The 17,670-nt window shown below is 45.0% G+C and overlaps 1 protein-coding gene and 1 non-coding gene across 2 annotated transcripts; both read left to right on the top strand.

The window, feature by feature from the left end:
• Nucleotides 1–12,209: 12,209 nt before the first annotated feature.
• Nucleotides 12,210–17,123, top strand: Rpl23 (ribosomal protein L23). The gene is made up of 5 exons (NM_022891.3): nucleotides 12,210–12,305; nucleotides 12,760–12,843; nucleotides 13,187–13,315; nucleotides 16,271–16,384; nucleotides 16,485–17,123. Exons 1-5 carry the CDS (start codon nucleotides 12,293–12,295, stop codon nucleotides 16,565–16,567), a joined length of 423 nt encoding a protein of 140 aa, NP_075029.1. The 5' UTR covers nucleotides 12,210–12,292; the 3' UTR covers nucleotides 16,568–17,123.
• Nucleotides 12,883–13,010, top strand: Snora21 (small nucleolar RNA, H/ACA box 21). Its single transcript, NR_028078.1, has one exon. It is a non-coding gene; the product is annotated as a small nucleolar RNA, H/ACA box 21 (small nucleolar RNA).
• Nucleotides 17,124–17,670: the final 547 nt, after the last annotated feature.

Here is a 17,670-nt window from a genome sequence, read left to right as displayed (position 1 = left end):
TCTCTCTCTCTCTCTCTCAATGTACTTTAAAATAGTGAACAAGATATGTGTTCCACATAAGAAGTACTCCAAAAGCAAAATGCAGAGAAGACATCTTAGACAGGTCTTTGATGATGAGAGCTATGAGCCCAAAGCTTTGTCCTGGGAGTTGAACTCAGAGCTGGGACATGCTCGGGGCATGCTCGGCCAGTGTTCTCATAGGCTTTTACTCAGAGGAGTGTAGTCTTCACCCCTACACAAGGAAACTTCTCTTTGCAACAGAGACCATTACAGAAAGCACTACCAATCCAAATGCAGCATTGTGGAGCCCAGTGCCAATGGATACGCGTACAAAACACCCCTGCACCTAAGACTCAGGAAACAATGTTGCAGAAGAGGAGATGGAAAGATTGTAAGAGCCGGAGGAGCGGGGAGTTTGCTGTGAGCTCATGTCTCCTTAGCAACATCAGAAGCTATACCCATAAAGACTCACCAATATGACCACCTAAATGTGAACTGAGCAAGGACACCCACCGGCAAGTACGCCAAGCTGAGTAGGAAAAAAAAAGCACTCAAGACCTCAACCATACACAGAGAACAAACAGCAGGAGTAAAGCTGGAGGCGGGAGGGGTGGACCTCCCCAGGGATGAACAAAGTAATGGGTTGGCCAGTTCAAAATGATAAGCCTAAAAACATGCATACATTGCATGGGCTGGACACAACAGGTTATATTTAGGAATTAAAATGTATGTACAAATACACACATGCATGCAATAATAATGGAAAAAGAGGCAAAAGAGTTTGAAATAGAGCAGGGAGGGAGTAAGAGAGGGTTAGGAGGGAAGGAAAGGAAGGACGAAAGGTTGTAACTAAGTAACAGTCTCAAAACTAAACAAATACACAAAACAACCCTGAGAAGTGAGCTCCAGGGTAACACAGCAGCAATCCCAGCACTTGGAAGACAGAGGCTGGAGGACCAAAAGTTCAAGTCCACAGTTTAAGGTCAACCTGGAATAAATAGGACCCTGTCTAGGAGAAAAAAAAAAAAAAAAGGCTCTGTACACCTTTAATTCTAGCAATTTCAAGAGGCAGAGACTGGCAGATCTCTATAGGGGCTAGCCTGGGCTACACATCTTGACCACACATCCTTGTGACTATTAGATAAACCCCTATGGAATGCAGGAATAAACCCCACCAATTGAAGGCTAAGAATGTCATCAGAAAGGATGGAGAGATGGCTCAGTGGTTAAGAGCACTGAGTTCAATTCCCAGAAACCACATGGTGCCTCACAACCATCTGTAATTAGAATCTGGCTCCCTCTTCTGGTGAATCTAAGAACAGCAACAGTTTTCACGGACTGTATTATGTATACTCACATAAATATAGTAAATAAATCTTTTTTTTAAAAAAAGGTTATCAGAAAACATTGCAGGCCTTTTCTTTTCTTTCTTTCTTTTTTGATTTTTCGAGACAGGGTTTCTCTGTGTAGCCCTGGCTGTCCTGGAACTCACTCTGTAGACCAGGCTAGCCTTGAAATCCGCCTGCCTTCTGCCTCCTGAGTGCTGGGATTAAAGGCATGTGCCACCAACACCTGGCTTGTTGTATTTCTATAAAAGCGTTATAGAATTGTTATCATATTGAACACATGGACACATGGCAAACAGAAGAACTGAAACTGTGTTCCCGGCCATGGTCTCTCGTGTTTGTCTCTTGAATACTCTCTCCTAATCCTTTTGAGGTCAGAATGATGTTGGCTTTTTTCACAGTTTAATTAAGGTGCTCAAAGTAGGGCCCCAAAGACAATGCCCCTTCCTCCCCTCCTCCCTCCCTCCCCTTCCTCCTTCCTTCCTTCCTTCCTTCCTTCTCATCCACTCCTCTTCAGTTTAACACTTGGGAACAGTCTCACTAGTTAGCCATCAAAGCCTGGGAAAATCTGCCATTCACCGGAGGAGTACCCCAGATCAGCATCCAGTACCAGCGTGGTCTCCCAGTGTCCAGCAGCCCAGCACTGTCTTAGGAGGCTGCTCTTTTCAAGGCGTCACATCTGGGATTCGGTTGAGCGGCCATATTTTGGTTCTGAGGTGGCAGGGTAGGATGGATGTATTGGATACCTTTTCTTTTGCTTTCAGAGCTTTGGCTGAAGGTATCCTTTCTGTTTGACAGCATCCTGGGTGTCTGACCTTTCTGTTTGTACACAGACATTTTCTCTTACTGCTCCTCCACTATCTAAGGCAATAAAGAAGAAAATGTTTGGAGAACCATAGCTACTTGGGACTCAATATGGTCTTATAAGTATGCTAATTCAACAGGCAAGTACTTTAAATAAATAGATAGATAGATAGATAGATAGATAGATAGATAGATAGATAAATAAATAAAGCCAGGCGGTGGTGGCACACACCTTTAGTCCCAGCACTCGGGAACAAAGGCAGGTGGATCTCTGACTTCAAGGCCAGGCTAGTCTAAAGAGTGAGTTCCAGGATAGCCAGGATACACAGAAAAACCCTGCCTCAAAAATAAATAAATAAGGAAATCTAACTAAAGACAACTTGGCTCTACAATTTCCTTAGTGGGAAGCATTTAATGTCAGTAAACTGGGTGTTAGGTATTTTGGGTTTTGGTCTTGTACAGTACACTTAAAGTCCTAGGCAATTTTTAAAAAATTATCTATGGGGACTGGAAAGATGGTTCATCAATTAAAAGCTCCTTGTTTCCATTTCAGAGGGCCCAAACACAGTTCCAGTATCCACATGGTGACTCATAGCCATCTGTAACTCCAATTCAGGGCCTCTGATGCCTCTTCTACCAGGTGCACATGTGGTACATATACATGCAAAGATAGGTACATATACATGCAAATGATAGAAATAAATCCATCTAAATATTGGTTTTGTTGTTTTGTTTGTTCATCACAGCCAATCTTTTGCTTCTTATGTGTTCCTTTTTCTTCCACCCTTCTCCACCTCTTTTTTTTTCACCCTTTCAACCCCCTAACACTAGATAAAAGAGGAAAAAAAAAGGATAAAGAGGGAAGGAAAGAAATCTCTGAGTAGCCGGGCGTGGTGGCACACACCTTTAATCCCAGAACTTGGGAGGCAGAGGCAGCGAATTTCTGAGTTCGAGGCCAGCCTGGTCCACAGAGTGAGTTCCAGGACAGCCAGGGCTATACAGAGAAACCCTGTCTCGGAAAAAAAAAAAAAAAAAGAAAGAAATCTTTGAGTAAAGTCAGAGGTCAAAAAGGGATGACATTATCATTAGATTGCTTCCTGCTGATTAATGATTTCAAGTTCTTATGGCAAGTTTGGGTTTTGTTTGTTTGTTTTCTGTTTGTTTGTTTAGATTTATTTACTTATATGAATACACTGTAGCTGTCTTCAGACACACCAGAAGAGGTCATCAGATGGTTGTGTACCACCATGTAGTTGGTGGGAATTGAACTCAGGACCCTTAGAAGGGCAGTTTGTGCTCTTTTTTTTTTTTTTTTTTTAAAGATTTATTTATTGATTATATGTAAGTACACTGTAGCTGTCCTCAGACACTCCAGAAGAGGGAGTCAGATCTCCTTATGGATGGTTGTGAGCTACCCTGTGGTTGCTGGGATTTGAACTCCTGACCTTCAGAAGAGCAGTCGGGTGCTCTTACCCACTGAGCCATCTCACCAGCCCCAGTTTGTGCTCTTAACCATTGAGACATCTCTCCAGTCTGGCAAGTTTGATCTTTACCATCAGGATATCCAATTTCTTCTTCTTTACACATGACTACTTAAAAAACCAACACCAACCAACACCAACCCACCCTGGTTCTCTGGGCCCTAGCATTTATATAACCTCTCAAAAGTTCCAGAATTCCAAAGATCACATGATCGCAGAAACTATCTGCACCTGGCAAAATTTTGCCATTTCCACCCCCCTCACTCCCTATCACCCCCACCAGAGCATGAGGCAAATCCTTGTCAGCTGCTGTGGACAATCTGAAGCTGCCCCATATCCCATACCTGCAGTTAAAACAAAAACATACGCTTATATTTCCGTGGGGTTTTTTGTTTGTTTGTTAAAGAAACAAAATTCCAAAATTGTCACTATGGTTTGCTGTTGTTGTTGTTGAGATAAGGTCTCACTGTGTAGCCTTGATTGGCCTGGAACTCATTATATAGGCCAGGCTGACTTCACAGAGATCTGTTTTTCCACCCAAGGGGATGTAAAGTTGTTCTTAAGTAAAATTCACTACAGCCAGCTACCGGAGGGATTAGAGGTGGGTGGGTTTTGACTTACCTGGTTTCCGGGTGGGGAAGAGAGAGGAGAGAGGAGACACCAGGAGAAGACATAGGAAGAGTGAAAGGAGGGCCAATGGACCATGAGCAGGTGGCTAGGAGAACCATCGAGTATCTGAGATACCACTGGTGAGGCAGCCAGGCCAGCAGTTAGAAAAGGAGATCAGGGGTGACCCCTCACCCCCAATAATTATCAAAGCCAAATAAAATAACCATAGTCTGAGTCTCAGTTATTTTTAAGCTAGTCAGGGACAAACTTAAATTGGTTGTAGGACAGGTCAGGAAAGTAGGGTGGTACTTTTTTAGGATTTGTTTGTTTGTTTGTTTGTTTTTCAAGACCAGGTTTCTCTGTGTAGCCCCGACTGTCTGACTGTCCTGGAACTCACTCTGTAGACCAAGCTGGCCTCGAACTCAGAAATCTGCCTGCCTCTCTGCCTCCCAAGCGCTGGAATTAAAGGCGTGCGCCACTACTGTCTGGCCTTTATTAGGGTCTTAACTATATTAACAATGGGTACCCAAGTTGCTCCCTCTTTTTTGCAGGAGATATATTTTGTTTGTTTGTTTGCTTGTTTGGTTTTTTGGTTTTTTGTTTTTCCCAAACAAGGTTCTTCTGTATAAGAGTCCAATCCTATCTGTCCTGGAACTCACTCTGTAGACCATGCTGACCTAAAAGTCACAGAGCTCTGCCTGCCTCTGCCTCCTGTGTGCTAGCATCCATGACCAGCTACATTTCTTTCTTTCTTTCCATCTTTCTTTTTTGACATTTTTTTTAACTTTAATTAAAAAAAAATTTTTTTTGAGATGGCTTTTCTGTGTAGCCCTGATTATCCTGGAACTTGCTATGTAGACGAGGCTGGCCTTGAACACCTACCAGCCTCAGCCTCCCGAGTGCTGGGACTAAAGGTGTGCACCGCTGTACTTTCTGGTCACAGTGTTACCATTGCAGCAATAAAAACCCTAAGAGAAGCAGGTACCATCCTAGTGGGGTATTGCTGTGACAGACCTGACCTTGTTTTTTGAGAAGATTATGGAAGGACTTTGGAACTTGGGCCTAGAAAAGCCATTCAGTGTTAAGAACTCATTGGAATGTTTTTAGGAACTTGGAAGATAAGACTGTTGAGAGCAGTGCAGAAGATGGAGGCTTGTAATGTTTCAGACGTAAGATTAAAATCTCTAGCGGGACTGTTTGCTATTCTGACTTAAGATTCTGCCATTCTGGTTAACTGGGGCTGAAGAATCAGCTGGGATTAAGAGACCAGCACCACTGAAGTGAAACCTGTGTGGTACTGGGACGATTGATGCTGGTTAACTGGAGCTAGGAAACTAATGGTGATTAAGAAGAGACCAGCAGCCGGGCATGGTGGTACACGCCTTTAATCCCAGCACTCCGGTGTTTGAGGCCAGCCTGGTCTACAAAGTGAGTTCTAGGACAGCCAGGGCTAAACAGAGAAACCCTGTCTCAAGAAGAGACCAGCATCACTGAGATGAAACCATCTGGAAAGTGTTTCCTCAAAGTACAGAGAAGCTGTGTTCCAGAGGCAGCCACGTTGTACCTCGTGTTGGCAGACTTGGTAATGTCACCTGGGTGGTACTGGTTTGGAAGGCATGAAGGGGTCAGGGAGAGTGCTGGGATTAAAGGCGTGCACCACCATGCCCAACTTTGCTGTCTTTTTCTTCTCTTTTCTTTTCTTTCTTTCTTTTTCTCTTTCTTTCTTTCCTTTCTTTCTTTTTTCCTCCCTCCCTCCCTCCCTTCCTTCCTTTCTTTTTTATTTGTTTTTCAAGACAAGGTGGTGGTGCACACCTTTAATCCTAGCACTTGGGAGGCAGAGACGTGGATTTCTGAGTTCGAGGCCAGCCTGGTCTACAGAGTGTGTTTCAGGACAGCCAGGGCTATACAGAGAAACCCTGTCTCTGAAAAAAAAAAAAGAGAGAGAGAGAGAGAGAGAGAAAGAGAGACAAGGTCGCACTGGCTGACCTGTAACTCCTCACTCTGTAGACCAGGCTGGCCTTGAATTCACAGAAATCTGCCTCTGCCTCCCAAGTGCTGGAATTAAAGGCATATATCACCACATTCCTAGCCTAATTATGTTTTTTAATGAGTTCTTGGGGATGAACAAGAAAGGAAGGGTGTTTGTGTGTCAACTTGACACAAGCTACAGTCATTGGAGAGGAAGGAGCTGCAGATAAAGAACTGCCCCCAGGAGATCCAGTTGTAAGGCATTTGCAAGAGAGTGATCTGTGGGGGAGGGACCAGCCCATTGTGTGTGGTCCCATCCCTGGGCTGGTGGTCTTGGGTTCTATAAGAAAGCAGGCTGAGCTAGGCTGAAACCCAGCACTCGGGAGGCAGAGGCAGGCGGATTTCTGAGTTCGAGGCCAGCCTGGTCTACAAAATGAGTTTCAGGACAGCCAGGGCTACACAGAGAAACCCTGTCTCAAAAAAAAAAAAAAAAAAAAAAAAAAAAAAGAAAAGAAAGAAAAGAAAGAAAGAAAGAAAGAAAGAAAGAAAGTCTGAGCAAGCCATGTGGAGTAAGCCAGTAAGCAGCACTCCTCCATGGCCTCTGCATCAGCTCCTGCCTCCAGGTTCCAGCTCTGTTTGAGTTTCTGTCCTGACTTCTTCAATGATGGACTGTGATCTGGAAGTGTAAGCCAAATAAACTTTTTCTTCCCCAACGTGCTTTTCTTTTTTTTCCGCCATGGTGTTTTTGTTGCAGCAACAGAAATCCTAACTAGACAACTACCTTGCTTGGCTTTAATAAATTAAAATTTTAAAGATATATTTATCTTATGTGTACGAGTGAGTGTTTTGCCTGTGCATATGTATGTGTGCAGTGCCTATGGACCCTAGAAGAGGGGTCAGATTCCCCGGAGCCGGAGGTACAGGTGGCTGTTAGCCTCCAGATGTGGATGCTGGCAACTGAACTTGGGTCCTTTGGAAGGGCAGCAAGAAATCCAAACCATTGAGCTCTCTCCAATCCCAATGTTTATAGTTCTTAAATCAATCAATATTTATTTATTGCCAGGCTTGGTGGCGCATGCCTTTAATCCCAGCACTTGGGAGGCAGAGGCAGGCGAATTTCTGAGTTTGAGGCCAGCCTGGTCTACAGAGTGAGTTCCAGGACAGCCAGGGCTATACAGAGAAACCCTGTCTCGAAAAAAAAAAAACAAAAACAAAAAAACAAAAAGAAAGAAAGAAAGAAAGAGAGAGAAATAGAGAAAGAAAGAGAGAGAAAGAGAGAGAGAAAGAGAGAAATAGAGAAAGAAAGAAAACCCAAACAAACCAGAGGGGCCAGCCCGGAGTCTGAAAGCAATGGAGGCTGAGGTTAGACCACTTAGAAGCTGCTGCAGTAGCATTACATTAGAGGCAAATGGTGAGATGCCTGGCTCAACAGCTCAGGAAGAATCAAGTCTACAGACCTGGGTCATTAAATCTGGGGGCCTGGGAAAGAGAAGCATAGAATGCGTGCCTTTTTTCTAGTTGGCACACTGGCTGGAGCCATAACCAAGAAGACCATTCCTAACAACAGAGACAGAGGAGACAGATCCAGAGCCAGTCTCCCATGTTCTTCTCTATGTTGGCTTGTTGGTTCATGGCAAAGTCATCTTCTCAAGAACAAGACACAGCTTGGCTCGTCTCTGTTTCTCTTTTCTTTCTTCCTTCCTTTTTTTTTCTTTTTTTTTTTCTTTGCTTTGCTTTTTGACACAAGGTTTCTCTGTGTAGCTCTGGCTTTCCTGGAAGAACCAAGACCAGGCTGGCCTTTAACTCACAGAGATCCCCCTGCCTCATCCTCCGAAGTGCTGTGATTAAAGGTGTGCACCATTGCCCCCTGTCAGAGTGGCTTTTTCTTTTCTTTTTTTTTCCTTTCTTTCTTTCCTTTTTTTTTTTTTTTTTCTTGTAGCCCTGGCTGTCCTGGAACTCACTCTGTAGACCAGGCTGGCCTTGAACTCAGAAATCCACCTGCCTCTGCCTCCTGAGTGCTGGGATTAAAGGTGTGTGCCACCATGCCCAGCCCTTTTTCTTTTTCTTTTTTCTTTTGGTTTCATCTCCAAATGAATGAATCCAGGTCCACACTCCATCACATTAGCTCTCCTGCTAATCCAAATCAACCATTTCCTTTGTGAACAGCGGCTTCTAGCAACCTTCCTCTGGTCTGACTTTGTTAGTTAGCTTGTGCTTGACATCAGTCAGTAAATACCACATCTCTACAGTGGTGGGCAAAGCTCTCCCTGGTCCATTTCCATTATTCTCTATTTTTCAATCTTTATTTGCTTTTTATGTATATGAGTGTTTGCCTGCCTGTGTCAATGTGCACCACATAGTTGCCTGATGCCCACAGAGCCAGAGGAGAGTGTCAGAGCCCCTGTAACTGGACTCACAGGTAGTTATGAGCTGCTATGTGTGTTGGCAACAGATCCAGGTCCTCTGCAAGAGGAGCAAATGCTCTTGCCCCAGCGGTTCTCAACTTTCCTAATGCTGTGACCCTTTAATATATTTCCTCATGTTGTGGTGACCCCCAACTATATAAAATGATTTTATCCCTACTTCATAACTGTAACTTTGCTACTGTTATGAATTATATCTGATATGCAAGCTTATCTGATATGTGCCCCTGTGAGTGGGTTGTCTGACCTGCAATGGGGTCGTGACCCCATGCTTAGAACTGCTTCTCTAACCAGAGTCACTTCTCTAGCTTGCCTCTTTGCTTTCCTTCTTTTTTTTTTAGGCAGGGAGTTTCAGGGCAGCTCAAACTGAATTCAAGCTCCCCCCAACACTCCTTTCTCTGCCTTCCAGTTGCTGCCACAGCTGTTTGATATTTTAAATTTTACCATTGTTGCTTATATGAATATATGATGCATGTACAGGCACATGTGCCATGCTGTGCATGGGGCAGAGGACAACTCTATGGAATTGGTTCTCTCCTTCTGAAGAATGAAAAATTACTGGCCTCTTGTGAGAACATGAACTTTTTACCTCGGAGCCCACCCCCTCCCATCTAGAGGTTGTTCTCGGAACACTCCTAAACTTTTCACCCCAAAACTCCTCACCCTAAAGTTCGACCAAGAACATTTTTGAGATAAAGGCCTCCTGAAACAACCTCAAAATGAACCGGGTACATTGCCAAATGATAGGACATGACTCCTTAGTTACGTAGATTCCTTGATAGGACATGACTCCTTAGTTACGTAGATTCCTTTGGCAAAACTCCCTAGTGATGTAAACTTGTACTTTCCCTGCCCAGTTCTCCCCCTTTGAGTTTTACTATATAAGCCTGTGAAAAATTCTGGCTGACCGTCGAGACTCCTCTACCCTGTGCAAAGGTGTATGAGTTTCGACCCCAGAGCTCTGTGTGCTTTCATGTTGCTGCTTTATTTCGACCCCAGAGCTCTGGTCTGTGTGCTTTCATGTTGCTACTTTATTAAATCTTACCTTCTACATTTTATGTATGGTCTCAGTGTCTTCTTGGGTACGCGGCTGTCCCGGGACTTGAGTGTCTGAGTGAGGGTCTCCCCTTTGGGGGTCTTTCACTTCCACCTTTATAAGGGTTCTGGGGATCAAATTCAGTGGTCTGGCTTACAAAGCCTGGGGTCATTTTGTCTAGCCACGACTTCACACACACACACACACACACACACACACACAGAGTAAATGAAATGTTGCACTTTTTTTTCCCCAGTATTGGTGGCTGCAGCAGCACACATCTTCAGTCCCAGCACTCGGGAGGCAGAGGTGTGAGACTCCGACTTAGAGCTTTTCTCCCTGGAAGGTAAAGCCCTGGATGTTCCCCAAGCTTGTTTTCCCTGGTCTCTAAAAATACAGCCAGAAAGAAGCTCTTTGTTCTTTATAGCCAGCAAAAAGCCTTTTTGTTTCTATACTTTACAACCAGAGATTCGATAATTGTAAAAGACCCAGCCAGGCACTTGTCTGGCTTCCTGTGCCAAAGACATGGAGATAAAAATTCAGAAAGAACTCACTCCCCACTCCTTATGCCTTGTAAATTTCACCAAGGACACCCAGCAGAGAAGAACTCCACCCAGCTCCTCCCAACTCCTCAGCCCCCTATCATTATAGCTCGGGGTCGAACTCCCCTGCCCTGCACTGCAGAGGGACTTCATCCTCAGCTAGCTGATAATAAAACCTCTTGCAGTTTGCATCAGGTACGGTTTTCTCTCGAGTCATTAGGGTGCTGGCCAGTTCATCCCAGGAGCAGAGGCCCAGCTTTGGGGGTCTTACTGAGGCAGGTGAATGTTTGAGTTTGAGGCCAGTCTGATCTTCAGTGGTAGTTCTAGGATAGCCCCAGGTACACAGAGAAACCCTGTCTCAAACAAACAAACAAATCTTGCATATGTTAGGCATGTATTCCAGTACTGAGAGACACCCCCTAGCCATTTTTCCTATTTGGTATTTGGTATTTTCAGATAGGGTCTCTACATTGTTCAGGGTGGCCTTGAACTTGGGATAGCATCTGAATAGGAGAGATGACAAACTATCAGGCACTAATGTTTCTATTGCAACCTGTCCCTTCACCTCTCCATACCTCACTGTCCTTTCTTCATAATACTTCTTCCCGTTTGACAACGATATACTGTATACTGGAACTCTCACAATTACTCCTATTATTTAGGTTTTTTTTAAAGATTTATTTATATTATTTATATGAGTACACTGTAGCTGTCTTCAGACAGACCAGAAGAGGGTATCAGATCCCGTTACAAATGGTTGTGAGCCACCATGTGGTCACTGGGAATTGAACTCAGGACCTCTGGAAGAGCAGTCAGTGCTCTTAACTGCTGAACCATCTCTCCAGCCCACTCCTATTATTTAGTATCTATTACCTGCCTCCAACCTCTACCCTGGCAGAGGAAAACCCATAAAGGCAAGAATAATGCTCTATTTTATTCCCTCATGTAATCTGGACAGAATCTGGCCCTGATATAAGTATTCAACGCACATTTGAATGAATGTTTCAACAGAAGGTAAGGAAAATAGGGAGAGGTTGAGGTAGTAAAAGGGGAAATTAATATTAATAAATTAAAACATGTCCAGTCGGGCGTGGTGGTGCACGCCTTTAATCCCAGCACTTGGGAGGCAGAGGCAGGCAGGCGGATTTCTGAGTTTGAGGCCAGCCTGGTCTACAGAGTGGGTTCCAGGACAGCCAGAGCTATACAGAGAAACCCTGTCCCCCCAAACAAAACAAAACAAAACAAAACAAAACAAAACAAAACCTGTCCATCTTGATTATAAGCAAGCATAAACTATCCTATATTTAAGCTTTACGAAATTTTGCACATCTTTAAGAAGCAACAAAGCCAATCAATCGGTCACGGTTAGCTGTGGGCTAAGTCTAAGAATAATTAATAATAAGGTACTGAGTTGTAGTCCGAGCGGCTGTGTGAATGTCACTAATAGAGTATTGTTAACTCTCATGACGAAAGAATGTTATGGTACCAAACACACAGACTCATCTGTAGCGCTCCACTTAATTGTTCCACAGCCAAATGAAACCATTCTGAACTTGCTCTTGCCCCATGTGTCTGTTCTTTAGGAACCCTTACAGAAGAATTTATTTTACTCATGTATTTATTTGTTTTGAGGAAGGATCTCATGGGTAGCTGAGGTGATGTTGAAATCGCCGCAATTCTCCTGCTTCAGCTCCCACGATGCCGAGATTATTGGCGAGCACCACCACACCCGCAGCAATAATTTTCGAATCCCTGTTATCCAGAGAGGGGCTTGGCCACAGAGCTCAAAAGAAGCTGTTAAGCAAATTTTAAAAAGCCAAAAGGCAATGTGTCCATATCGCCAATTACTTCCGAGGCGTTGGGTGTAGCCCCAAAATTACTCGCCCCTACACATCTTAAGCGCAGCTTTCCCACGCAGAACGGTCCCGCGGAGGCCCAGGCCTTTTACGTCATCTAGCTGCGACCCGGGGAGGGAGGCGGGCTGGACGAGGTCCGGTCACGTGGCTGAGTGGGCGGGGCCTCCCGTTCATATCCCAGTGTCCCCTGTACTAACTTCCTTTCTGACCCTTTCCGGGCGTTCAAGATGTCGAAGCGAGGTGAGGAATTTTGAGTTTGGGGATCCGTTGGCATCTGCCGCGCGGGATGGCCCGCCCATCCCTTGGCGACGGCCCCCGGCGGCGGTGATAGTTTACAGTCCCGGGGCCGGAGATAGAGAAGATGGGGGCACCGCGGAGGCCTAGAGGGAGCCCTGAAAGAGGGCGATGCCAATGGTGTTGAGCTGGTGTAGGAGCGGAGCATGGGGCCGAACGGAGAACGTGGGGTCGACGGGACTGCGCGATATCTGCGGTCCCCGCAAATGCAGACGAGGTTGGAGCCTCGCAGTCTCCTTCTTCCGCAGGAGGATGCAAATAATGGGCACGGCCGGGTCCCGTGACAAGTGCGTGGTAGCCGGGGAGCGGCCGGCCCTCGCCGAAGCGTGTGCGGTGGGTTATAGTTGGGAACTGTGAGACCGAATGTGGACCCTTGTCCTGTCTGTTTCCCTCCCCGCAGGACGCGGTGGGTCCTCCGGGGCGAAATTCCGGATTTCCCTGGGTCTTCCGGTCGGAGCTGTGATCAACTGTGCAGACAACACAGGTGAGGCCTTCGGCCGCGTCCTGCCACCGTCCCCTTTTAAAAGCACTCAGTGAGCCTTTTGCTAGTGACCCACTGAGCCGTCAAGAAGGGGCAGAGTGAAAAACACCACTTTTGGGTGAAGTGGCAACGTGTTGTGTTGTTTAACTTCAATCGGTGTTGTGACAAGACACTTCTGAAAGATTACTTACAAGCCCGATGAGTTTTACGAAAACGGTTTGTTTTGGTTTGTTTGTGTTCATGCTTTTCTGAGACTGAGTTACTTGGTGTATAGCCTTGCTGACTCTATATTGTGAATTCTGCCGGTCTCATACAAAATTTACTTTTGTTTGTTTTTTTCCTATAGGAGCTAAAAACTTGTATATCATCTCTGTGAAGGGAATCAAGGGACGGCTGAACAGACTTCCTGCTGCTGGTGTTGGGGACATGGTGATGGCCACAGTTAAGAAAGGCAAACCAGAACTAAGGAAAAAGGGTGAGCGGGGAGGAGAGCTTGTTTTTTTGTTTGGTTGCTTGTTTTGGTTTGTTTGTTTGGTTTTTTTTTTGACAGTGTTTTTCTGTGTAGCCCTGGCTGTCCTGGAACTCACTTTGTAGACCAGGCTGGCCTCGAACTCGCCTGCCTCTGCCTCCCAAGTGCTGGGATTAAAGGCGTGCGCCACCACGCCCGGCCCTGGGAGGCTCCTTAAGTCGTAGTGGAAGGTAGAAGTTCTCTGGGTGTTGGAAGATGGGATCTTAATTCTGTGGCTGTCAAGGAAGCTACACATGTGAGAGCCTTTGAGATCAATGCCTCAGCTCCCTGTTTGAGACAAGGCTTGACTTGGTAGCACAGGCTGGACCTCAGTGTTGGGCTTACAGACACGGCCACATGTCTGACTGCTGCGGTTTATGGAACACTTTGTTTTTTCTCTAATTAGGGTCTTTTCCGTCTTTCATGCTATGTAATCTGCCACTCACCTGGCTAAGTTCTTCCCCTGTAGTAGACTATGTAGTCTTACCAGAAAAGATCTTCAGTTGGTTGTCTGTCCCTAGCTGTCAGTGCAGATGACAATGTGAAATGGGTGTATTTTTGTGGGTTGTTGTCCGAACACCTGGAAGCAGACACATTGTCCAGAGGCCTTGTGATAGACACTGTACTGGGAGCTGACTATTGGTGTATTAACTACCCTGAAATGTGTTCTCATCAGGTAGATGAACAGACCTCAGAACCTCCTCTGCCTTGAGTGTTCCAGCTGTAGAACTTTCTTGGCAGGATCTCACTGTAAGCTTGGCTGTCCTTGAGCTCAGACCTACCCACCTCAGCTTCCTAGTGCTATCAGGCACTGTTCTTTTTCCAGAGATATTCTCGAAGTCCTTTGGTGTAGTGCAAGTGAGGCCTGTGGGGTTGCTTCCTAGCAACACTTTGTTTCCATAGGAGCCACCTTGCTCTCAGCATTTAGTTCAAAGTCTTTCACTTTAATACTTGAGGGGACGGTGACATTGTAGCCAAACTTACCCTAGTGTGGTTACACTGAAATGAGTCTACCAGGGCTTATCCTCTTCTCAGAACACTTCTAGGGCCTGGTTGGTGGCTCAGGAAGCTGTCAGTGAAGAGCAGAGCATGTCCCCTTACCCCTGTGGTATGATGACAGCTCCACACACTGTTGTCTCCAATAGTGGGGAGAGGGATATTCTTAGTGTGTGTCAGGTAACAGGCTTGGTCAGTGTTTTTGGTTTTTTTGTTTGTTTTTCTAGACAGGATTTCTCTGTGTAGCCCTGGCTGACCTGGAACTCACACTGTAGACCAGGCTGGCCCTGAATTCAGAAATGCACCTGCCTCTGCCTCCCAAGTGCTGGGATTAAAGGCTGTAGTCTGATTCTTAACTACCTTTAAACAGGCCAGGTGGTACTAGACTTAACTCCAGTTGTTCTGGAGACCTAGGTGGGGAGATTGTAAGTTCAAGGCTTGCCTGAGTAACTAGGTTTTAGATTGATATATATATATATATATATATATATATATATATATATATTTTTTTTTTAAGATTTATTTGCTTGAGCCCGGTGATGGCGGCGCACGCCTTTAATCCCAGCACTTGGGAGGCAGAGGCAGGCGGATTTCTGAGTTTGAGGCCAGCCTGGTCTACAAAGTGAGTTCCAGGTCAGCCAGGGATACGCAGAGAAATACTGTCTCGAAAAATTTAAAAAAAAATTTATTTGCTTGAGTACACAGTAGCCGTCTTCAGACACACCAGAAGAGGGCATTGGATCCCATTACAGATGGTGGTGAGCCACCATGTGGTTACTGGGAATTGAACTCAGGACCTCTGGAAGAGCACTCAATGCTCTTAGCCGCTGAGCCAGCTCTCCAGCCCCCTAAACTCTAAATGGTAGACTATTTGGCCTAGTGTGTTGTGCATGGCCTTGATTAGTCCCTAACACAGAAAAATGCTTGTGGGTACTATGAGACCTCAGCTTCCAGCTCTTAGACTTTAAAGAGATGGGCCATATTGTTGTGTGTCCTGTCTGATTTCAGTAAGGCCCCAAAGTGATGTAGTCTTGAATTTTTCCCTGTATTAATGGACCATTGTCATTCAGTGACTCTGTAAGCAACTAGTAGACTACCAAATCATTTTCAGTGGTTGTGTAGTTTTCTAAATAGTCCTTGTAGCATTGGCTGTTTAGTTGTGTTTTGATCCATTAAAACATCATGCTGGGAAAGCTCCTTAATGCAGACAGTTTAAATGCAAATGCCACTTTTTTCAGAGTTGATTTAATAATGGACAACTTGGGCAAAGTCAAAGTTTAAAGCTATAAGTGGAACTTCCTCATCAGTAGGCACAGTAACAAAATCCTATCTACATAGATTGATGAACACGGCAAACACTAATAATGGCTTGTCTTAATGTTTGGTTGGCAAACAAGGTGCTATATGTAAAATCTGACATTTGTAGGGAAAGCCCTATCAATTGGTTTGTAGATCTGTGGGGTTTCTCTGTATAGCCCTGGCTGTCCTGGAATTCACTCTGTAGACCAGGCTGGTCTCGGTCTCGAACTCAGAAATACTCCTGCCTCCTAAGTGCTGGGATCAAAGGTGTGCGCCACCACTGCTGAGCCAGGAACATATTTCTACTTCTGTACAAAGATGGCCATTTAAGGGTTGTTGGGTGTTTGCATTATTTTTTTTAAAGGTTTATTATTTATTATATGTAAGTAGCTGTCCTCAGATACTCCAGAAGAGGGCATCAGATTTCTTTAAGGATGGTTGTGGGATTTGAACTCACTCGGGACCTTCAGAAGAACAGTTGGCGCTCTTAACCACTGAGCCATCTCGCCAGCCCTGGATGTTTACATTCTTATCCTTGCCAGTAGCTGATGGAAATTTTATGGTGTTGACATTCTGTGGAGAGGTTTTTCTACTTAGTGACTGCTGCCCTTTCTTTTTTGTCCTTAGTACATCCAGCAGTGGTAATTCGACAACGAAAGTCATATCGAAGAAAAGATGGGGTGTTTCTTTACTTTGAAGATAACGCAGGGGTCATAGTAAACAATAAAGGAGAGATGAAAGGTACGTGGAGGTTTAAGCCACCATTGTATGTTTCTGCTGGGTGACTCTAGAAGAGTCACAGGACAAGGACCCTGTCTGACCTGTCTTCTCTTCCAAACAGGCTCTGCTATCACAGGTCCAGTGGCAAAGGAGTGTGCAGACTTGTGGCCCAGAATTGCATCCAACGCAGGCAGCATTGCATGATTCTCCAGTGTATTTGTAAAATATATTCATTAAAGTCTCTGCTCTGAGAGCTGGTCTTCTTGACACCTTTTCCAATATCAGCTTTGCAGAAGGAAACTTAAATTTCAGTTCAGGGCATGACCTTCATGACCTTGCAGAACTTCTTCACTTTCCAGGTTAAGTAAAGGCGATCTTTAGGGGCTGTCCAGATGGATCAGCTATAAAGATTCAATTGTAGAAGGTTCACGTCTCAATGCCCACGTGGTAGCTGTAACTTCAATTAAAAAACAAAAACAGCCGGGCGTGGTGGTGCACGCCTTTAATCCCAGCACTTGGGAGGCAGAGGCAGGCGGATTTCTGAGGCCAGCCTGATCTACAGAGTGAGTTCCAGGACAGCCAGGAATACACAGAGAAACCCTTGTCTCCAAAAACCAAAAAAAACAAAACACGCATTCTTTTCAGGTCTTTGCTGGGACCAGGTACACATAACACAGATAAATATTAGAGCAAACCATGCACATATGGTAAATTATCTTTGGGTTTTGGGTCCCTAAAATAAAGTGGTGTGTTCATTGTGTTTCTGTGAGTGCTTGAGAACGACCTTGAAGGTTGAAGCCTGGATGGCCACTTGAGTGTTGTGTACAGGAGCCCTGTGCTTGAGTGCAGATGTTTAGGTCATCTGGTCATTAGCCAGAGGTCACCTTTCCATGGCTGTGGTTGATTAAGGTACTTAACACTTGTGGACTTTTTTCAGAATGAAAAAATAGGGCTGGAGAGATGGCTCAGCTGTTAAGAGCACTGGCTGATCTGCCAGAGGTCCTGAGTTAATTCCCAGCAGCCACGTGGCTCATAACCATCTGTAATGGGATCTGCTGCCCTCTTCTGGCCTGTAGTTATGCAGGCAGAGTACTGTATACATATAAATCTTTTTAAAAAGAATAGAAAATAATGTCCACAGAATGATGTATAGAGTCGCCCGTGTAGTGATGTCCAACCACCTAGAGACAGATCTCTACGTTCAGGGCCAGCCTGGTCATGTGTAGTATTTGCTGTGTTTACCCACCTTTGGCCCACTTTAAAATCCTGCTTCTGCTGGATTTAGCTGTGGGGGTGCTGGAATGTGT

The sequence above is a fragment of the Mus musculus genome, chromosome 11, assembly GCF_000001635.26.
Source record: "Mus musculus strain C57BL/6J chromosome 11, GRCm38.p6 C57BL/6J".
NCBI classification, from domain to species: domain Eukaryota; kingdom Metazoa; phylum Chordata; class Mammalia; order Rodentia; family Muridae; genus Mus; species Mus musculus.
This window is presented reverse-complemented; position numbering and strand designations above follow the sequence as displayed.